General features: G+C 40.1%; 4 protein-coding genes across 6 annotated transcripts in view; 3 read left to right on the top strand and 1 right to left on the bottom strand.

Moving 5' to 3' along the window:
* The window catches only part of tmem163a (transmembrane protein 163a), a 33,550-nt gene extending 31,411 nt beyond the window's left edge, over positions 1 to 2,139 (bottom strand). The window contains exon 1 of the mRNA XM_058082921.2: positions 1,588 to 2,139. Within this exon, the coding sequence (XP_057938904.1) occupies positions 1,588 to 1,789 (202 nt within the window). The 5' untranslated portion in view covers positions 1,790 to 2,139. The remainder of the gene's footprint in view (positions 1 to 1,587) is intronic.
* A 1,791-nt stretch (positions 2,140 to 3,930) lies between these two features.
* Positions 3,931 to 10,726, top strand: acmsd (aminocarboxymuconate semialdehyde decarboxylase). Of its 2 annotated transcripts, XM_058082781.2 has the most exons (10): positions 3,931 to 4,096; positions 5,534 to 5,578; positions 6,144 to 6,240; positions 6,327 to 6,376; positions 8,306 to 8,542; positions 8,669 to 8,762; positions 9,761 to 9,856; positions 9,930 to 10,102; positions 10,263 to 10,361; positions 10,447 to 10,726. In XM_058082781.2, exons 1-10 carry the CDS (start codon positions 4,040 to 4,042, stop codon positions 10,507 to 10,509), a joined length of 1,011 nt encoding a protein of 336 aa, XP_057938764.2. In that variant the 5' UTR covers positions 3,931 to 4,039; the 3' UTR covers positions 10,510 to 10,726. The 2 variants fall into 2 exon arrangements, with proteins under 2 accessions (XP_057938764.2, XP_057938765.2); XM_058082782.2 differs by lacking the exon at positions 5,534 to 5,578 and having other exon boundaries at positions 3,934 to 4,096.
* Positions 10,727 to 12,558: 1,832 nt separating this feature from the next.
* LOC131135899 (cyclin-T2) lies at positions 12,559 to 17,645 on the top strand. Of its 2 annotated transcripts, XM_078795184.1 has the most exons (7): positions 12,559 to 12,746; positions 13,229 to 13,310; positions 13,385 to 13,513; positions 13,809 to 13,869; positions 14,367 to 14,429; positions 15,376 to 15,807; positions 17,497 to 17,645. In XM_078795184.1, exons 1-6 carry the CDS (start codon positions 12,589 to 12,591, stop codon positions 15,453 to 15,455), a joined length of 573 nt encoding a protein of 190 aa, XP_078651310.1. In that variant the 5' UTR covers positions 12,559 to 12,588; the 3' UTR covers positions 15,456 to 15,807; positions 17,497 to 17,645. The 2 variants fall into 2 exon arrangements, with proteins under 2 accessions (XP_078651310.1, XP_078651311.1); XM_078795185.1 differs by lacking the exons at positions 13,809 to 13,869; positions 14,367 to 14,429.
* ccnt2a (cyclin T2a) lies at positions 17,399 to 21,998 on the top strand (the record flags this gene model as incomplete). Its single annotated transcript, XM_058082317.2, has 4 exons — positions 17,399 to 17,660; positions 17,758 to 17,828; positions 19,306 to 20,602; positions 21,051 to 21,998. Coding segments are annotated over 4 exons (1,704 nt in total), but the record flags the coding sequence as incomplete, so codon positions are not given.
* Positions 21,999 to 22,229: the final 231 nt, after the last annotated feature.

Below are 22,229 nucleotides of genomic sequence, written 5' to 3'. Positions count from 1 at the left end.
TCACACATCTTGCTATGGTGAAAATGATGTTGTTGCAAAGGTTGATTAAACACTGAGTAACCCAAAACAATGACGGGCGAGATATAGCTGGAACAAATTAATATGACCTACAGTTAGTGGTTGGGTCCGCAACATATCAGAAAAGAGGCAAAAATCACTGTGCATCACTGTTTTCCAAAGTCAAAGCTATAATATCTTGTTTTATATCTTGTTTTATGGCTAAAACACAAACAATGAGTCTGCTTTCATTAATTACTAAGGGAAATAATAACAATTGTATTAACAGGTATTTTTAGCGCAAAACAAGTGCCTCTAGGCATGCTGAGCAGCCGGCTTCAAGCATGCCTTTGACCTGGGGTTATCTGGAAACTGGGTTCGGGTTGTGCAGGGGCGTCAAATGGCAGAGGGGTATGTGGAGATGTTGCTGGGAGCATCCCTCGTGGCTAAAAGCCCTCGTCTGAGTGGAATAACATCACTCTTTTGGACCATCCTATGAGTTCATCTGATCTAAATCCAATTGAAAACATTTGGGAATGGATGGTAAGGGAAGTTTACAAAAATATGCATTACTTCCAGACACTAGATGCCCTCGGTGAAGCCATCTTTACCACCTGGAGCAACATTCCATTCTATGGTGTTACACTTTTGCAGATAGACTTTTGTCTACATAAACTGAGTTACAGGCTTAAGATCAATTGAATAACACAGGGCAATTAATCCAGCATGGAATGTTTAGTTCCACTAGTGCATATAATGAATGGGATTATAATAGTAGGTGGAAAAAAATATCATCATACATAATTCCCCTTCAGCCCCACCCCAACACACACAGTTAAACTAAAGGGCTTAAGCAGATGCAAATTCACACTCATGGGTTTATCCGCCATGCATGTGACTGGTACCAAGGTGGCTTCAAAGCACACTGTCTTGGGGCCTTAAGCAATCCAAAAATGAGCAGCCATTGTAAAAACTCTTACATTACGGTTACACTAAAGCTGTAAAACACAACACAGTGTAAACATTCATAACACCAGCATGCTCTGCTAAACTAAGCTAATCCTACTAGCTTCCATTCATGCTCCGTAAAAGATGAGTTTTTGCCACAGTTTTGACATGTATAGTTCGGAAGGGGGCGGGTTAGTGTTTGTGATGAGTTTCCGCAACCATTGAGCAGTCCGCCAGGGAAATACTTCCCCACACGAATGTTCCTTCTCCTCCCTACATCCTTTTATTCGCGTCATCTCATGCGCCACATGATTCATGAAATTTAATTTTTCGATAAATTAAAATTTGTATTTGCCAATTTCGCATTTCTGTGGAAATCATAAGACCCTACTTTATGAGGGCACAAGGCTGCAAGTTAATTTAGGAAATGTTGCCTAAATGACGATTCAGCTTTAAAAGTTGTGCTTTCACCAGGATCCTGCTGGTGTATTACCTATAAATTATTCAAATGCGAGAGAAAAAAAAACTCCGATTTCGTTTCTCCAGTGCCCCATTTCCACACCCGCGCACAGGCTTAAACAAATACACACAAAAAACAGTTCACACACACAAGACTTAAACAAATACACAAATAACAGTTACCTTCTCCCTCCACACTGTCGGTGATTTTCATCTCCTGGCCTGAGGTGAGAGCCTCAGGCTGGATGGGGCTCTTTGCATGCTGATGGTGGTTGTTACTGAAGCCATCCGGGGCGCACTGGCCGTTCCGCACAGCGCCTGAAGAAGGATCCACAATGGTCAAGTCCGGGACTGGGTAGGAATTTGGTGTCGCCGGGTCTGTCATTGCCGTTGTTAGTTATTTTGAAATTTCAAACTCAGCAGCAGACAAGGAGGCGGGTGGTGTTGATGATGAAGAAAGATTCGCTGAGGACAGCAGACGTCCAAGCGCCACCTTTATAACGCCACCCGTGGCGGCCCGATTGCGCAGGAAGGGGTGGAGAAGTGAGAGATGATGATAAGATAAGATCTATCTTCCGATTAGAGAAAGAAGAGCGACTTGTGCCCTTTAGTAAACAGCAGCCTGTCTATGGAAGCTGGAGACAGTTTGGACTTGGATGCAGTCATGCATGCATGGCTGAGATGTGGTGGGAATGTGGCGGGCGGGTCCAGCACATTGTTTCCTCCTCCCATTTTCATCCTTCACTCCTATTGAAAAACCTGTGCACTTTAGGGAAATGCACCCCCAATAAAGGTAGATGCTGGAGCCAATTTCATCATACTAGTAATAAAATACTATGCTCCAGAATGACAAGTGACATTATTATATCAATCCTGTTTTAAAATGTGTTTTTAACATTATCAGTTGCTAAAACCTGACGTTTGCTGTAAAAGTCCAACACCTCCTGGTGTTGTGGCTTTGGGTATATAATTCTCTTTCTTGGCAGTCAAATTCATTCAATTAGTACAGTTTGATATTTTGCAGTTTTTGCTTATTTATGTTGTGTTAATGATATTGTTGTGTTTATATATGGGAGTGCTTCCAGCTTCCCAGCATGTGTTGCCGCACTAGTTTGTACATGGCTGTTGAGATTAGGCGAGAGGCGCACATATAGGGCACATATAGACAAACAACCATTCACACTCACATTCTTACTTATGGACAATTTGGAGTCACCAATTAACCTAGCATGTTTTTGGAATGTGGGAGGAAACCGGAGTACCCGGAGAAAACCCACGCATGCACGGGGAGAACATGCAAACTCCACACAGAGATGGCCGAGGGTGGATTCGAACTCAGGTCTCCCAGCTGTGTGGCCTGTGCACTAACCACTTGTACGCAATGTAGCCCAAAAAAACTTCTTTTTAATTAATTAAGGAAAAATAGTTTTACAATAACATTGGCATATTAAAGAAAAAAATGCATTATTTTATTTATAGGTGTACTTTATGAAAAACGAAATAAAAAATAAAGTTTTAATCTACATAAAATGTTATGCTATGAGAATAAAATCCAAATATTATGGGAATCAAGTCATAATTACGAGAAGAAAATGTACAAGTTGAAATGGTTGGACAATTATGGGAATAAAGTCAAAATATTGTGAAAAAATAATAATTTTCTAACCAGACAAGTCGTAATTTTGGCTTAAATGCTCAACCACTCACTATAAGTAGCTGGTGGGTGGAGGGCACAATTCCATTTCAGTGCCTCAGGAGCAGATGATTGGCTGACCCAAGGGACCAAACAGGGGTGTGTTTATTTTTTAACATTCATATTTTACATTATTTTTATATGTCAAACACACATTGTATTTTTGAGACCTCACTCATTGACAATATGATTTCACCAACAAGACCAGTATCATGTAGTCGAGACACATAAAGACAGGGGCAACCATGCTAGCCAAAGTAAGAGAACTATGAATTAAGAGATGTCTTTCACATCAGTAGTACTTCTGTTCCTGCTGCAAGATGTGCAATTGTAGGTTACAACAGTAAAAGGTGTTTGTTGCCACATATCCTGTTGTAAAAACTGCAACCAAGTCAGTGCAGTTTCAGTCTCCTCAAAACAGAAGCTTCCACAATGTGTCTGCAAGCTGCAGAACAACAGACCTGGTATTTTTAGTAAGGCTGTGGAAATAAGGTCATAATATGCATCTCACATACTTCTATATATTATATATATATTTCTGCATCAGTGGAACATGCAAGCGCTGAGGAACTGTGTCAACAAGACACATCCACGATGAAATCCTGGGTGAAAAAATAGGATACAGTTGTCCCTCACTACATTGGTGTTTCAAAAATAAACAAATAAACAAATAATAATGCTAACACAGGAGAATGCTACATTGTCCAAGAGTTATTAAAATAAAAGATTCATTATTATGGAATAACAATGAATCACAAACTAAGTTCTTTCAGATTAGCTCTGAGCTGAGCTTTGTTAATAAATGACAGGGTGTGTGGCAGCAGTAGTTATTCACCTGACGGTCATCGCTTCCAAGTTTAGTGACTTTGCTGGATTTCCTCCCCGTTACTCAATGAAAAACACTGCTGGCAGACTTCCACGTCTTCGAGGCAATCCAAAAGGATGAAGGTTGACATACACAATCATATTTTACCAAAGGAATGGCCCAATTTGAAGCAGGTAAGCCAAGAGACGACACATTCTCAAGACATCGGTGGTATCGGTATCGGTGCACATACTGTATGTAAGAATAAGCCTGGAGTGGAGAGTCAGTCTAAATAGTCCATAGGGCAGACCGATACGATTCTATTATGAAATAATCTTTTGTGTGATGTCCGTGGGACGCTTCTGTGTGTTCTAAAAGACATAAAAACACGTGCAAACCATCCACAGTGGAATCTTAACAAGACAGTTTACTCCATACATCAGTGTTGTCTGGAAGTGGTTAAACTTTAATCAATATGGAGGACAGGCTTTGCTTGGCTTTTGTTAATGATTGGTTAGTTTATTGCGGAAAAGAAGGCAAGGTCTTTATTTCTATATAAACGCTAAGGTCTTTCTTCCTTTTTCCTCTTTTTATGTTGCGATGAGAGCCAGCAAAGCCTTCTCTGCTGGCCTTTACACAATCAGGAGCTAATTCCATTATTTGTTCCAAATTGTACTCAACCATTTATTATCTTCATTTCGTAGTGTGTCTCTTGGCTGCACTGCTCCCAGTAGTGTACATGTATAGTACATTTTTTTCGTCCTACCAGATATTAGCCTCTATGTGCTGTCATGTAAAGTAAATAATAAAAATTTAGGAAGACCTGTAATATTTTGACTTTATTCCCATAATTGTCCAACTATTTCAACTTGTACATTTTCTTCTCGTTATTATGACTTGATTCCTATAATGTTTGGATTTTATTCTCATAGCATTATAACATTTTACGTAGATTAAAACTTTATTATTTATTTATTTTTTCATAAATTACACCTATAAATAAAATAATGCATTTTCTTCTTTAATATGCCAATGTTATCGTAAAACTATTTTTCCTTTATTATTTAAAATAACTTTTTTTTGTGCCCCACTGCGTACAAGTGGTTAGCGCACAGGCCACACAGCTAGGAGACCCAAGCTCGATTCCACCCTCGGCCATCTCTGTGTGGAGTTTGCATGTTCTCCCCGTGTGTATGTGGGTTTTCTTTGTGTACTCCAGTTTCCTCCCACATTCCAAAAACATGCATGTTAAGTTAATTGGTGACTTCAAATTGTCCATATGTATGACTGTGAGTGTGGGTGGTTTTTTGTCTATATGTGCTCTGTGATTGGCTGGTGACCAGTCCAGTGTGTACCCCGCCTCTTGCCCAAAGTCAGCTGGGATAGGCTCGAACTTTAATGAGGATAAGCAGCATAGAAAATTGATAGATGGATGGATAGTTTTGCTTTAAGTCCCCACTGAAGGCCCAGGTACCAAATGCAATGCCCAGTGGACATTATAATTACCACAAAGCGGAAATTGTGTGTATCACAACTGCAAAATACATAGGTTGCAACGCATTTACATCCAATTGACAATTGTAATGTATTTTCTGACACATTTTATATGACACGCTTTACATGTGATGCAGAGGTATGGATATGATGGATTTGTCCAACTTCACCATCACTGCAAGGTCAGTCGCTTTTATTTTCTATGTGTGTTCAAATAATGAATGACATCATGCTTTTCTTACAAGTGCTCAGTTTACAACTACAGTACCTATTCAGCCATGATAGGAGACCTAGTTATGGTTCATAGTCTATCGTAATCCATTATGTTTATTCTTTTAGCATATGCCCTGACAATTTTATCTCTACAAAGTTTGAATGAACAGTCATTTGCCGTTTGCTGCCATCCTGTGGTTAGACGTTATTATGCAGTCAAATGTGCAAGCCATAAGGCAACTTCAGACTGAAAGTGGTTGTTAAAGGTGCCAGGTCACGACAGGCTATTGATGAGAACTCAGTAAATGATCAATTCCTTATTGGTAGAGGTGGGAATACAAGGTTTGTCCAGTTCTGATATTGATATTTATACTTGGATGTTTTTGAAGATCATTAAATGGTTTTAGGCAACCAAAACAAAAGAATATTAGAATTAATTCAACAATTTATTTAAATTTTTTTTGATGTGCTGCAAAATAACAATGACTTGTGTTGAAAAATATTCAAATCCGTTTTGCAAATGTTTCATTTTAGGGTGAAGCAGACATGATGAAGGATGGTAAGCTGTTCCGTGTGATACAGGAGAACTGCTGGGATGCAGACGCACGAATACGAGACATGGACCAGTATGGTAAATGCTCAGACATCAATATCACAGGGTAACAAAAGAATTGCATCATGAATGAATTGAGTTGTGCTTGTGATTATGATATTCAGGTGTCACAGTTCAAGCCCTTTCGACTGTTCCTGTGATGTTCAGCTACTGGGTAAGGGGCACCAATCCTGTTTAGGAAAGGAAACTAGATTTGGGACTTTGTTTTGTGTGGTAATTTAGTGACAATGCTTAAAAATTTGCAAATTTATCATCCAAAAAAAGTTCTTTTTTTCCCCTCCAAAAATAGGCAGTTTTTTTCCCATAAAAATACAACCCAATCACCATGAGTCAGTAATACAGGGCCCCGTTTCACAAAGCAGGTTCAACCAACTCTGAGTCTAACCCTGAACTCTGAGTTGATCTACTCTGAGACAGGAAACTCTGAGTTACGGGTTTCAGAACAGGTGATTTCATTTGGTTCAATCAACACAGAGTTTGTTCACTCTGAGTTAAGCGCGTGCACCACGACTTTAAAAAGCCCTCATCAATGGAGCCCCGTTCCCTCGATTCACCATGGGTGACCATGTAGTTGGTCTACATTTCTCATCAAATGTCTTTACACTTAAGACACCACATAAAAAGTAACTGGTTTTCAGGCAATTTTCACTTGTTTCACGCACATTTTCAATTGAAATAAGTAGAAATAACAAACTTGCTCTACTGACAGATTTTTCAAATTATTTTTTTAAGGGAAATGTGATTGAAACACGTGAACATTGTCTAAAAACAATTTACTTTTAGGTGTGATTCGTTTTGATCAGAAATTAGACATTTTGACGAGAAATAAGAGAAATATTGTTGGTATGATTTTGAGTTTTTGCAGTTTGATGCAGTCTGACATTCAATCTACCTGCACATTGATGCTGTGAATGGATTTTCTGTTCACATAGTCTCCTTCATTTTCTGAAGGAGCAACGATGGGAATGTGCGTCCCATCGATGCACCTTATCACACCAGGGAATCCTAAAAGAAATTAAAAAGACAAATCTCAGTGTGAGGTTGCAGCACCATGTCATTAACTGAATATGATTTATAATCATACATTTTAACTGATTTCTACATTCACCTGCAATTCTGTTGGAATTCCTCCTTGATGACCCCCACGGGTTTATGTCCCGGGAACACAACGGAGGAGTTGATTCGTCTTTTTAGTGGTAGGGACACTTTTCTCACAGCTCTGCAGACGGTGGCCTTGCTAAAAAACCGAACAGCAACACACAGAATCTGGGTGGATGACAGTGGACGTCCACGGTTGGTGATGTTTTGAATGTCCTGACGGATGAGATTATGGATGTAAGTGATGGATGGTGAAGTGAAGCGGTACCGTTCGAAAAGAAAATTATCTGGAAATGATAGCGTGTCCAATCTCGGCCTGTGGATAACTTCCCTACGAATGCGGAGCTCTCTTCTGAGTAGTAGTGCCTCTTCGTCTACAGGGTCTTCTACAAACGGACATGCCATGGTTCAAAAAACAATGCGACACACAGCACACCTTGAAGAAAAACGACCAAACTGGCTTTAAACACACGCAACAATGAATGAATCACACCGTGTGTAGCGTAAGAGGGCGGAGACAGAAAAAAACTCGACGTTCATTGAAGAAAACCCGGTCCCGACCAGGTTATGTTCACAGAGTCTGTTGCCATAGTAACTGACACCGAGGTTAAGTTACCTCTCTCTGTGAAACAGGCTGGAGTTACTCCTCTGTCTCTGGTTTGACTTACCTCCCTTTGTGAAACGGAAAACTCAAGAGTTTCCCTCATTTCAGGGTTAACATACTCAGAGTTTTCACTAAACCTGCTTCGTGAAACGGGGCCCAGGTTAAATGCACACCAAGCTGGGATCAGCTAAGCATCAGCTGGGATAGGCTCCAGTATACCTCAGTAAGCCGAGTGAGGATAAGCAATACAGAAGATGGATTACGTCTGCCCCTCTTCATTGATATGTCTGTTATAGTTAATATTTAGTTAGTTTGTTTTTTTACTGAATCGTGGAAAAAATACATTGCTGCTGTTAATGTGTTCATTTATTTTATTTCCAGGCCAAACCTCATGACACATTGGATCTTTGTGTCCTTTTAAATGATGATTTAGCCCAAACAGTGCGCAACCATCCCAAAAGGTTTGTGGGCCTGGGAACGTTGCCCATGCAAGCCCCTGACTTGGCTATTATGGAGATGAGGCGTTGTGTCAAGGAATTGGGTTTCCCCGGGGTGCAGATTGGGTCACACATAAACGACTGGGACCTCAATGCACCTGACCTTGATCCATTCTACGCTGTAAGAATTTGGATCACCGTACTACAGTACATGTTTGGATGCTCTTGGTGAAATGCTGTGATGTGTAAATGATTTTTGGCTGTAATGTAATGTTAAATACTTACCTGCAGTATGTTTCTTGTGCAGGCAGCTGAAGAGCTGAATTGCTCCATTTTTGTACACCCTTGGGACATGCAGACAGATGGGAGGATGGCTAAGTATTGGCTGCCCTGGCTGGTGGGTGAGGGAAATGGAGTAGGCACAGGATATATTGAATATTACCCCAAGTATACTGAATGAAGATGTCTGTGTGTGTATGGTTGTGTTGCATTACATTTTTTGAACGTATGAGAGAGAATGTGAGAGAATGAGAATGTGATTATGTGAGCCCAAACTGCTCGTTGATTGCATAGTGTAACAGAGGAATCGACCATTCACATACATTGACCCAAAGTCAGTGCATGTGTAAAAATTCATACACTCACAACAAATTGCACCCATGACTCAATAAAACATTGTAAATCTTCGTGGACTACCTCTGAATCAGGGAAACTAGAGTTTTGGTCAACCCACGAGTAGGTGAAACTCGAGCCTTGTTACCCGTGTATCAGTGAAAGTCCAGTTTTCATGGACAGGTCTTTGTCTAGCAGCCAAGAGGCAGTGAAATTGACGTCTTGGCCAACCTGTGAGTCAGTGAAAGTCAGGTTTTCTGTGAGCACATGTGAATCAGTAAAAATTGAGTCTTTGTAGTGAGTCAGTAAAGTGTGAGTCTTTGTCAACCGTAAGTCAATGATACAGATATTTAAGTCTCCGTTTAGCACTTGTGAGTCAGTGAAGCTGGAGACTTTGTCAACCTGTGAATCAGTGAAACTCGAGTTTTCATCAACCTGTGAGTCAGTGAAACTTCAGTGTTTGTCATTTGGTAAGTCAATGAAACTCCAGGGCTAAGTGAGTAACTTGTTCGCTTTGTCTATGATGCAGCTCGAGCTCCCAGAAATGGAAAAAGAGTGTTGATTTGAGGCAATTAAGGATTAGATGTGTTGCTTTTTCCACGAGGCTAATATGCAGTTCGAGCAATGCTTCTCAAATAGTGGGGCAACACCATTTCAAATTGTAAAATTCAATAACATGATGTTAATTGTGTCCATATTCCAGTGCATTTCTACCGTATGTGTACAAAAACTCACAGGCCTAATGACCACTATATAATTTACATGACTTTCTCATGTCCCTCCAAAGGTATGCCAACAGAGACAACAATGGCTATTTGCTCTATGCTTTTCGGAGGAGTCTTTCACAGATTCCCAAAACTAAAAGTTTGCTTTGCTCATGGAGGTAGATAATAAACCCATTTTACAGTATCTTTCACAATACGCTATGTTGAAATTCCTTCCCAATCTTTCTGCAGGTGGCTCTTTCCCATTCACTATTGGAAGAATTGAACATGGCCACAAAGTTCGCCCTGACTTGTGCGCTGTGGATAACACAACCAATCCCCGGAAATACCTTGGTTCTTTTTACACGGATTCCCTCGTTCACGATCCCATCTCCCTGAAGCTGCTTATTGATGTCATTGGAAAGGTGAGCTGCCATATCTTGTAGGTGGTTTGAGAAGACTACTGCTCTGGAGTGTTTATGTCAGATGCTTGTCACAGAAAGAAGGGTCTTGGATGAACAAATCTTTGACGTTTTGTAGTAAAGTTTGAATATTGTTAAGTTGTATGATTTATTACCTTTTAAGGATAAAGTGATGCTTGGAACCGATTACCCATTCCCACTGGGTGAGCTCCAACCTGGATCCCTGATTGAGTCAATGGAAGAATTTGATGGAACACTAAAGGTATACACCCTTCCCGTAGCATGTTGCTGTGCTGTATTATTTTTTTTTGCAAACAACATTTTAAGTACTGTTTTTTGTGTGACAGGATAAGCTGCTGGCAGAAAATGCATTGGAATTTCTGGGCCTTAAAAAGGAGCAATTTCAGTGACAGGGTGATTGACTCCAGCCTGCGCTCAATTGTGTCAATATTTGAATGATTCTGTATCGGCAGTCAAATATTTAAAAATGTCATAACTTGTTAATTGTCAGCAGAGTGAAACAAACTGTAAGTGACTTGGTCTAAAGGTGCATAATTAATTTTGGAATTTTGGAATCATTTAGTCAATCCTAAACAATAAAGAATAATAAAGAATGTATAAAGAACTACACATACCAATTACTAATTATTTGATTTTGAAATATTCATTCATTCATTCATTTTCTACTGCTTATTCTCAAGAGGGTCGCGGGGGTGCTGGAGCCTATCCCAGCTGTCTTCAGGCGAGAGGCGGGGTACACCCTGGACTGGTCGCGAGCCAATCACAGGGCACATATAGACAAACAACCATTCACACTCACATTCATACATATAGACAATTTGGAGTCGCCAATTAACCTAGCATGTTTTTGGAATGTGGGAGGAAACCGGAGTACCCGGAGAAAACCCATGCACGCCCGGGAGAACATGCAAACTCCACAGAGAGATGGCAAAGGGTGGAATTGAACTTGCGTTTCCTAGCTGTAAGGCCCGCGCGCTAACCACTCGTATATATATTTATCACTAGTTCTTCATCTTCAATTTTGTATTGGATTGAGCGCTGGACCACATCATGTCAAATTAGTCAAACTAAGTATAGGGAAGGTGTGGTAATGCAACATCTGGTAATGTGAGGCACCCCCTATATCTAGGCAACTGGACACATTAGAGGTCATGTGACCATGATGTTTTCAAGCCCCTTCCATTTCTCCTCGGCTATGAAGAAAATAACCTCAGGGTGATTTAGTAAGCATGATTTTTATACTTAATAAAGAATTATGTCAAAGCAAACTGACAATTATACTATCAATTATACTATCCATGTTCATGAACTACACCATAATATAACGCTCTGTGCTTGATGTGAGTTGAAGATTTGCCTGAAATGCTAGAGAGGGTGTGGGATGAAGTGAGACATGTCTCACTCATGGTAAGTTCAGTCTGAAAGATATCAAAATAATATTACTTTATATTGTGTTTTTTTTATGAAGAAGGGGGACCAGAGGGTGTTCCAACTGGGATCACGGTTCCCAGCTGTGGACCAGCTTTACACTCTCGGCAGGATCCTTGAGGGTGAATGGGAATTTGCCCAACCACTCTACATGTGCTTTGTGGACTTGGAGAAGGCATTCGACCATGGAGAGGGAAGTCTGGACGACAGATAGGCTATAGAAGATGGATGGATAGACATTTGTTATGTTATAGCTATTGTATAAAAGCCATCATGGCAATTGATTGTGATTCTGATTTTGTTTGGAGTGATTTCAAGTGTTGAGAAAAATGTGCTAATTGACCAATATCCCCATGATTCTGTTACTAGTCTGACATTAGTCCTATAGAATGTGTATATTTCAAGTAATATGTCAGGAGTCTTACAGCTACAACATATGTGGTTATAATATGATGTTTTTAAAGAGGAAACAGTAAGTGTATATGTATCAGATGACCCCAACCTGTCCCACTTTAAACCCTTGATTTTTCTGGTCCGTCTCACTTTACACCAGGTCTGGGGCACTTGCCCACTTTTATAAAACAACCATATTTCCACTACCCTTTGTCCTAAACACATGATGATTTATGTTTCTAGGAAACACCCTGGACTAATAATAAATATGCAAAGTGTATTGATAAATCATTCTTGCATGTCTCACATTACCACTCCTTCCTCTACAACTTTAAGCCTTTCAAACTCATGGACTTCAGCTATAAAAAAAGATAAACCGTATATGGGATATACATTGACTTTAAGTATAGGGAGATGAAATTTCATTCAAATTAAATGGTGGAAAACATGTTTTTTGGGGCAACTAGACAACTAAAACACGACAACAAAGACAAATTCCCAAAATACTGATAATAAAATTATAATACCACTTATAAAATAATATACTATAATATACTTAATTGTTTTAAAAACAATAGGCAAGGAAGTTGCCATTTCCGACCTTTTGGTGACGTCATATCCGCTTTCCCCATGACCATCGCAGAGCAATGGCGACTAGCCGGGGATGTACTTCGAGATGGTTTTTCACCCGGGAGCAACTGGAAAATACACCGTCTCGCCGATATGGAGTAGAGGCAGACCGGGAGCTTTCTTATCGGCAACAAGCTGCAAATCTGATCCAAGACATGGGTCAGAGGCTAAATGTGTATCCTTATTCAACAAAACGAGACATGAAGCTAAGTGACGAGAGTCGGACACAATGCTAACTCTAGCCTCGCTTGTGCTGAACTACGAATACATGTGATTTAAACGTCATTGCTAAGTGTCACACTTTAATGATGTTCTTTAATTCGCAGCTAAACCATCGAAAACGGTTTTGCTTAGCCACGCGTCAATGAATGTAACATGCTGACTAGCTAGGCCATAGCTTCTTGCCCACCGGGCCCGTGAATCGTCGTTTGTTGGTATGTCAGCCGTTCTCCCAAAATACAGCCTTTTAATCCTTAGTGGCTTGAGCCATATGAAGAAAGTCTGCCCAGTTTGATATTTGCTCGTCCCGATTGTTAGTCAGCAGAAGCGGTATTTGCCCAACATTGTGCGGTTCCCACTTTGTTTTCTTCTTGGGACGAAAACGAGGAGATATTTGTTGATTTAACAATGTTAATATTTCCTTGACCGACATTCCAGCTCTCAACTAACTATAAACACAGCAATTGTTTACATGCATAGATTTTATATGCATCATTCTTTCACCAAATTCCACAGGAATGTAAGTACTCCTTATCTTTTTAGTATATACCCGTATTTTATACAAGGTGTACATTTTCAGTGTGTTTGTTTCAGACAATATCTCCTACCACGCTGTTTTTGGCTGCCAAGGTGGAAGAGCAGCCACGAAAACTCGAATATGTCATTAAAGTTGCACACGCCTGCCTCAACTCTCAAGAATCTCCTCTTGACACTAAGAGTAATGTAAGTTTGGGGTCTCTATGTGAAGAATCGTGTTTTTTTTTTTAACGCATCTTGTCTTTCCAATTCATTCGTTGGCCATGGTTTCCCCCAATGTATGCCCTGTGCCAACCCCTCTATCATGGGATAATTGTTCCTACTCTGGCCTGCTGTTGGTGTGGTCCAAACAGCTTCAAATTCTTCCACTGAAAGAATTAATGGCCGCTCTGGTTTCAGTTTTGGTCATTTAAACTCAGTTGTTAGGTAAGCTAATAGACTCATTACAATTGTTATGTAATGACTGTCTATCAAACTTCAGGCATACCTCCAGCAAGCTCAAGAGCTGGTGATACTTGAATCCATAGTGCTGCAGACCCTTGGTAAGTAGTGGTGTCCAGAGTGGATGATGCTATGAGAGAGCACTATGTATACCATAACCATTACTGGCTTATCATACTTGAGGGTTTTTTTCATATTGATGACTGAGTTTCTGCCTGTGTTTTGTTTTATGATCTACTTTACTCTTTGTATTAATTGTTCAAAAGGTGACATGTCATTCTTTTTTCAGTTTGCCATTAAGAATGGCCTTTTTAGACTCTATAAAAAATGCTTAATTTGTGAAATCCAGTCACAATAATCAGTTACAATTACAATTACTTGTCACTGTATCGTGACATTGGATTGTTACCGCACAGAGCTTATGTGATTTTACTATTTTTATTCATAATACTTAAACTCTTCCGTCTAAGTTAACGCTCTGTCCGACGTTATCACATTCCTAATAACAGTCAGTGTAAAACAGTGGGGGGTGGGGGAATGGCATGTCACTTCCCAACTGTCTCTGTTGAACTCACCTGTCATATGTATTTTGTTCCAGGCTTTGAAATTACTATTGATCACCCACACACTGATGTGGTGAAATGTTCCCAGCTAGTGCGAGGTAGAGGCTTCTTTCTTTGTCTTTGTTCCGTGTACGTACTCTACCCTGCACCTAATAAATAGGTGGGGAGTGCGGTGAAACCCTGATGACTTGATGTTTGTATGACCGTACAGTATTTATTATCTTTTGCTTTTAATTAGCTTGAGTTTACTTTGTGGTTGTTGGTAACTTGACCAAAACTATCAGTGATTTGTAAACTTTTGGTGAAATTGAAAACCTGAAAATATGATATCAAATTTGGAACGTTTCCCCTGCAATTCTAGTTTATTTTTACTTTTGCAGACTGCTACAAATAGATTTGCAGCTACTTGCTCACCCTCGCACATAAACCAATTATGCACCTAGTCTGCCAGAGAATAAATAGATGTGGCAGTATCAACTTGCAAAATAATCAGGTCCTTCTAGATTAGAGCTTGACCGATATTTGGGACAGATGCTGAGGGCTTAAAGAAAGCTGTTAACCGATATGCAAAAAGAGCATTAATATTAACAAGATATATAATGTATATTAAGGTAAAGTCTTATACTATCCAAATTAGAGAGAAGCAGAAAACTACCATATTAAAATAAAGACGTTTAATTAGTAAGACTGTCAACATAATGACTTGCCACTACCATTTACTTTTAGGTGGTTCCACAAATGTTGGTGCTCTTTGCTTTGCTGGTGCCCTGGCTAACTAATAACTACAGGTTTCTGATAATGCTAAACGGCGTGTTTAGAAGGTTGTAAACAGGTATTCTATTCTCTTAACGTAGAAAAACACTGAATCGGAATACAAACAAGCTCGCAAGTAGAACTTCTGTCGTTGTGGGCAACTCAAAGATTTTGTATTTGTCTCCTGTTGGTTTCCATAATTAGTACATTAACACATGTACTAATTATAAATCAGGCTTTTTATAATTCTAATTATTTGTCCTTTCTTATCTTTTGTCTTGTCTCTCACAGCAAGCAAGGATCTGGCACAGACATCCTATTTCATGGCTACCAACAGGTTGTTATCCTGCCCCTCCTATGTTGCACTTTGACTGCACACCATTGCTTCCTGTAATGCAGGGTACCCTTTCAGTGTCCAACAGGCCCCTCTTGCACTGGTGGTTGTTGGGACGCTTGCCTACTCAGTTCACCTCCTTTGATTAAAGGGAGCGGGACAAAGTGGCTTGTAGTGTTACCGGCCCCAGTTGCAGTGCGGTGTATTGTACAAGGGACCATGTGTTGGCACCGATGGGTTGAATGCAAGATGCGAAGTGTAGTGGTGCGCTTGAAACCCACATATTTTTTCGGTTGCGAAAAAGTGCAGAATTCTAAAAGACACTTTGGTAGCCTGAATAGCCGCTAAAGATTTCACAGATGTAAACATTTCTCATAGAGGTCCTTCCGGTAAGTACAGCAAAATATTTTTCTTAATTATCTTTCATATTTTTTTCTATGCATATATTGTTGTATGATTGTCTGTAGATGCACATTGTTTTCTGACTGTTGTGCAAAAACTTTGATAAAAGCTGTTGCATTACAATGTGTAAACCTTTCCTAAAGGAAAACTGCACTTTAGGGGAATTTTGGCCATCATCCATAATAATAATGTAAGACGCAAACACGTCTTTCAAAAGAGAAAGACATGTGCATTCAAAAGATCGAAAAACAGATGGGATCCACTTATGCCCCCTACAAAGACCGCTATTAAAACACCTCCCAAAAGCTCCAGTGTTTTGTATACCTGTTGTCACCATGTATTAACAGGTACATTTTGTATTTTGAGTATTTTGTTCATTACTGAGACTTTCGTCTCGCAACGCATTAATTTCACATAGAAATAGTAGAAATGAACACCTAGCGTTAAACTCAAAAAGAGCAGTACTGGTGGTATGTTGAATATGTAATCTGTGATGAAGCTTGTTGCTCCCCGGGCAGTAGCTAGTCTGTGGTATGGCTAAATGTCAATGTGCCAGTATTGTAGTCGAGATGTGTAGCATTAATTAGAATGCTTTTTGGAGACTTGCACACAACTTTCTAGACAGAATAACTCCATCCCATACATGCAGTAACAAGCTGTCTCTTTTTATCTGTTTATATCTATTCACATGCAGAAAAGAGAGATGCTTATTTTGGATGATGGGCAAAATTCCAAAAAGGGCATTTTTTCTTTTTAATGGCAATACCCATTAAGGACCTGCATGCTAAGAATGGTTATACTATATTCTGTAAGCAGGTTTTGAGCATCTCTTGGTATAAAATGAATGAAAATATTTTGGCAAAATGTCAGGTTAATTTTTATGAAAACATGACACTTGATATTTCTGAAAGTGGCTCCTTAAAGGGTTTGTTTACAGTTGCCTTTGGTGGAAGAAAATTATTGTAATATATTCAAATTAATCAACTTCACATCAGTTGCAATGATTCAGTGCTGACTATTTTTTGTTCACATTTTGCACTGAGCTAACATTCTTTAAGGCTGTCCTGATTTTACAGGTCAATCTTTGTTGCGCTTTTTAATGCGCAGCCAAATGCTATATATTTTCTTCCAAGATGCATGTTGCTGTACGCGAGTCTCTATACAATTAAGCACATTAGACATTGCTATGGCATTAGCCATTTGTTAATGTTATGCTTGAGATGTCATATTAATGTATTTTGCATGGGATATAGCAATTTTACCAAAATATGAGTTTTACCTTTGTGTCAGAAAATCAATTCCACAAATGGGGGTATAGCTTTTATGTATTGTATATAAATATTGCAGCAGTGGAGCAATAAGGTTAATGGTGGGTTGGGTTTGTTCAGTTGCTAATCCAGTTCCTTATTCAGGTAATTTCTTTACAGGATGAGATTTGAAATTAAATTTTGTTTTGCAGTTAGTTTTCCAGAATTAAATCACAGCTTAAAACCAACGCCTTTTTTGTTTCCATGAATTAACACAATTTGCGCCTTCTGTCTTCATCTTTTTGTTTACATGTGGGACCAATCCTGACCATGCCTGGAATGCATCAATCACCTCATTGACACACAATGCAAACATATAAACAAAATTTGTCACACACATGAATTATGGCATACCTTCACACACGACAGTCTCCACCTCACAACATTCTGCCTCCAGTACAAGCCCACAGTCATAGCCTGTGTGTGTATCCATCTGGCGTGCAAGTGGTCCAACTGGGAGATACCAGTGTCTACTGATGGGAAACACTGGTGGGAGTACGTGGACAGCTCTGTTACTCATGAGCTGCTTGATGGTAAGACAAGGCAATTTATGATTTATATCATATGAAAAAGGAATTTCAAAGGCATGATTGGAGCTCTACCACACTGATGCATTTTTTTTTTCCATAGAGTTGACCCATGACTTTCTGCAGATTCTGGAAAAGACGCCCAGCCGGTTAAAGAGAATTCGCAACTGGCGAGTAAGACGACTCATTTACATTCAAAATTAATTGAACAGACATGTGACACGTGACTTGTGTGACAGACATCAAATCGTATTCACTATTGTTCATCTTTCAGTATGTTATGGTACTGAGAAATGCAAGAAACAACAGCTGTAGGAAGCAGCAAATATATATGTATAATATATATATTTTAGTACTGAGTAAACTAGTGTGTCTGATCAGATACACTTATGAGCAGAGAACTTCGGTATGTTTCCCATAGATCACACAGTCTGCTCTACCTATACTAGGCATCTCAAACTCAACTTACCTTTTGCCTGTTGGAGATAGGGTCGCATCAAGTATTCGCACCACAATCACGTTTGAATGGAGTGACTAACTTGTCATCAAACACCTGCTCCTGACAGCTTAAAGTGATACAAATATAATTCATTGATGCTTCCCATGTAATGTTAGAGGAACTTAAGGTTAAGGAAGTTGGTCTTTGTAACACGGTTTACAAAAAATGCCACAAGAAATGCTGGGAGCCATCATCACTCATTCCTGGGAAATTTTCTGGCTTCCTAGCATGCCTTGCAGCACTTAAAATGTGTCTAAAGTTACTTGTTTAGAGTTAACATAGTTGTTTATTCCCCATAATAGTGCTAATTGCCCTGTGTGTGTACTTTACTGTTAGGCTGTCATGTTTGTGTTATCCCCTTGATAAGTTGCAAGCTTGGGAGTTCAGTGTTGGTCATTGCTCACTAGATAGAGCCTCTGACCATCTCTTGTGAGATTCAAGATTCCCACAATATTGACACCCAGGGTAGGGGCATATGATTGAGACTAATGTAATGTTATGAGACTGGACTAATGTAATGTACTTGAAAATGAATACAGGAGGGTGTTCCTTCCATAAGGGGCTCACATTTCTCAGCCTCCCAGAAAAATCTATAGTAGTATGGCTTGTTAGGCATTCCAGTATAGTTAGAGCAGCAGCCACATCATCCATTCATCCATCTTCTATGCTGCTTATCCTTACACAGGGTATGCTGGAGCCTATCCCAGCTAACTTTGGGCGAGAGGTGGGGTACACCAATCGCAGGGCACAACCATTCACACTCACATTCACCTAATGTTCATGTTTTCAATATGGGAGGAATCCGGAGTACCTGGTGAAAACCCACAGGGAGAACATGCAAACTCCACACAGAGATGCCCAAGCAGAGAATCAAACCCAGGTCTTCCCAATCTCCTGACTGTGGCCAACATGCTTACCACTCGTCCACTGAAGCTAGATTACCATCGTAATTAATTCATGTGTGTGCATGTTTAGTATAATACTAGTTATAGCTGTGTTTATTGACAAGACTTCAATGTTTTCAGCCACGGTTGAAAATTGATATGTTTCCAACATAACCTGTGATACAGTATTGCGATATTTAAACAAAGTAGTGATACAAATATGCAAGAAATTGCTTGCTTCCAGTAAATATTTGTCTTTGCATTGCAGGCAATCCAAGCTGCTAAAAAGCCCAAATCTGACAGCATCCAACTGACGGATAGCTCCTTAGCTGGCCCTTCAATGCTCCAGGACCATTCCCTGCGTGACGGCTCACTTACTGGAATACCCTCCTCAAGTTTTTCCAAAGCAGGTGCTACCTTCACGATGTCTATGTCTGCTCAGTCGGGGGGGGCACCATTGTCACTGGACTCGCTGACTGGGTCTTTCAACCCACCGAGCCACAGCGAATGGCCCCAGGGCAACCAGAGTTCAGCAGGTTGCGCATCTGACTGTACAAACCAGGAACCCCTCAACATCTCTCAAGAGCATGGACTGTCCTCGCAGGCTTCTGTACATCATAATTTCTCAACATATAAGAATGATAAAAGTGTAGATCTTAACATTGTCAAACAGGAACTAAAAGGAGGCACTGTGAGTGGACATAGCAAGCATCAGTCACCAACTTCATCCTCTTATCCTGCGTCAGCTCAACCTCCACCATCGCAACTCTCTTTAACCCCCAAACTGTCGTTGGACAAATACAGAGAAAAACATAGTGTGGAGGTTGCTGTTTCTGGGCAGAAAGTCAGACAAGAACAGCATGCCGCACCCATTGAAAACAACACAAGGGGGAATATACTATTGTCGTCTTCTTCAAACTATGCATCGTCTTTGAGCCATGTCCATTACAAAAATTCACACACAGATCAGATTTCACAGAGTGCCCAGTGTTTAGGTAGCAGCAGCACTGCCTCACCAGTGAAGAATAGAGTTCCTGTCACAATGGACAGATGTCATCACAGTGACAAATGGGATAAAAGCTCGCTTAATCTCCACCTGGCAATTCCTGGCTCTGGAGGAGGCTCCAAGCTGGACAGAAACAAAGAGGAATTTAAGATGAAGATTAAGGTTTCCTCAGAGCGTAACAGTTCATCTGATGAAGGAAAGGCTGCCAACAAGAGTAAACATTCCAGCCCACTGGTGAGCAAGGAGAAACAGCATAGAAGTGTAGATCCCAACCTTCATCGCCATCACAAGTACAGTCACCCTAACCTGCACTCTCACAGTGGGAATGGGCAAGGAGTCTCAGAGGGCCCCAATAGTGGAGGAGGCCTACTTCGAAGTGCTCCAGGACCGATTACAATTGAAGGAATAGCACTTCCTCATAGTGGATCCACATCTTTGACTTCTTCCTCATCAAGAAAGAGGGCATACCTTGAAGCTAATCACAATCAACACCATTCCTCCTGGTCCACTTCTAACTCCAAACTGAACAAAATCTCCAAGGGTGGCGCTAGTGCGGCAGGTACTTTACCCCCATTTTCTCTTCCTTACTCCTCTCCTATGCTGCAGTGCAGTGTTTCCCCTACCATTTGATTAGGTGAGATGCTCAGCTCAACATACAGCACACTTGGTCTCCATACTAGATCCAGGTAGTGCCAGATCACAATTCTCTACTATGTATCACACATGGAGGAGCGAATACATTCATTAATTGATTGATTGGTTATTAATGTGCGCAAATTTCTACTCTCTAAGGACCAAATGTACATTGTGTTTGACTTTATAATTATTTTATTTCTACTTAAGAAAGGTGGCTGTTAACAAATGTGATGACAAGCAATCACCTTAAAGTCAGCTGCATATATGTTTCTGCTGGTGTAAAATCTAGGGGAAATACTGCAGTGTAGCTATTGCTGTTGCTACTCCCCCTCTGCATTCTCATTTCTCCAACCCCCTCCTGTTACACTCAGGTGGGCTGCGGACCTCGCAACAGTACCTTCCTCCTAATGAATCGCCCCATGAAGTGGGAGACCAGAGACACTGAGTGGACCATTCTACGGCAGTGGTCTTCAAATGGAAATGGCAGAATATTTCCCACAGTTGAAACTACTATGCCCAGTTCATTAAGTGCCCTAGGAGAAGTAGGCGGTGAGAAATCCTAAACGTAGATGTTACATCTGCAAAAAATTGAGTATTGGGCCTTTGATGAAAGAATGCAGAACTTAATGCTTCCATACAGACCTCTGGGATGTGTTCTCAGTCCCATCATTTTCTTGGTGTCAAATTGAGCTCTCCTTCCTCAAACAGTTCAAAGAAGTCACAAAGCTTTATGTAAAAGGAGTTGAAAAGTGTGTATTTACATGGATTTGAAGTTTCTCCCTGATTTCACATCATTTTGGAAAACCAATACAGTATATCACATTATCTCTTCAGTAATGCAATATGCGCTCTTCATTTTGTGTTTTGTTTTTTTTTTACACTTTGTATGAAGTATGGTAATTACCGGCTAGAAAGGATTTAAACTTGAGTTTGTTGGCATTCCATAATGGTAATTTTGATGGATGCCTTTTAAGTTTCATCTCCTTGGTGGCTTTTCTTGGTTTATTTTTACACTTCAGTACTGAGTTTGTAAGTCTTCATCAAAGGGATGAGAAGTTAGAACACACTATTCACAGACAGTGGAGACAAATGTACATACGTTTTCGTATGGTAAGCCAACGATATCATAAATACTCAGGTTTGGGTCTGCTTGGAATTATGACAACAGTTGTAAAATGTTTAAAAGGCTCTTTTTGTTAAACAGAATGGGCACTGTTGGTGGAATGCAATGTTCCAGAGGCATGTACTGAAACAGCCCTCCTACAGAGGGTGCTGCTTGTCGTCCTATTACCCACATGGTTTGAGTTGCACCAAAAATGCATATACAGTGAAGAAAATAAGTATTTGAACACCCTGCTATTTTGCTATTTCTCCCACTTAGAAATCATGGAGGGGTCTGAAATTTTCATCGTAGGTGCATGTCCACTGTGAGAGAGATAAACTAAAAAGAAAAATCCAGAAATCACAATGCATGATTTTTTAACAATTTATTTGTGTGATACAGCTGCAAATAAGTATTTGAACACCTGTGTATCATCTAGAATTCTGAC

The sequence above is a fragment of the Doryrhamphus excisus genome, linkage group LG12 (assembly GCF_037039965.1).
Source record: "Doryrhamphus excisus strain RoL-2023G ecotype Guam linkage group LG12, RoL_Dexc_Guam_v1.1, whole genome shotgun sequence".
Taxonomy (NCBI): Eukaryota; Metazoa; Chordata; class Actinopteri; order Syngnathiformes; family Syngnathidae; genus Doryrhamphus; species Doryrhamphus excisus.
This window is presented reverse-complemented; position numbering and strand designations above follow the sequence as displayed.

Bases quoted from the DNA above. Each gene is read 5' to 3' on its own strand.
- acmsd (XM_058082781.2), top strand. From the start codon at position 4,040: ATGAAGGTTGACATACACAATCATATTTTACCAAAGGAATGGCCCAAT. The intron at 4,097-5,533 runs GTAAGCCAAGAG...CATGTGATGCAG, and splicing joins AATGGCCCAATTTGAAGCAG to AGGTATGGATATGATGGATT. The intron at 6,241-6,326 runs GTAAATGCTCAG...TATGATATTCAG, and splicing joins ACGAGACATGGACCAGTATG to GTGTCACAGTTCAAGCCCTT.
- LOC131135899 (XM_078795184.1), top strand. From the start codon at position 12,589: ATGGCGACTAGCCGGGGATGTACTTCGAGATGGTTTTTCACCCGGGAG. The intron at 13,514-13,808 runs GTAAGTTTGGGG...ATCAAACTTCAG, and splicing joins CTCTTGACACTAAGAGTAAT to GCATACCTCCAGCAAGCTCA. The intron at 14,430-15,375 runs GTAGAGGCTTCT...TGTCTCTCACAG, and splicing joins ATGTTCCCAGCTAGTGCGAG to CAAGCAAGGATCTGGCACAG.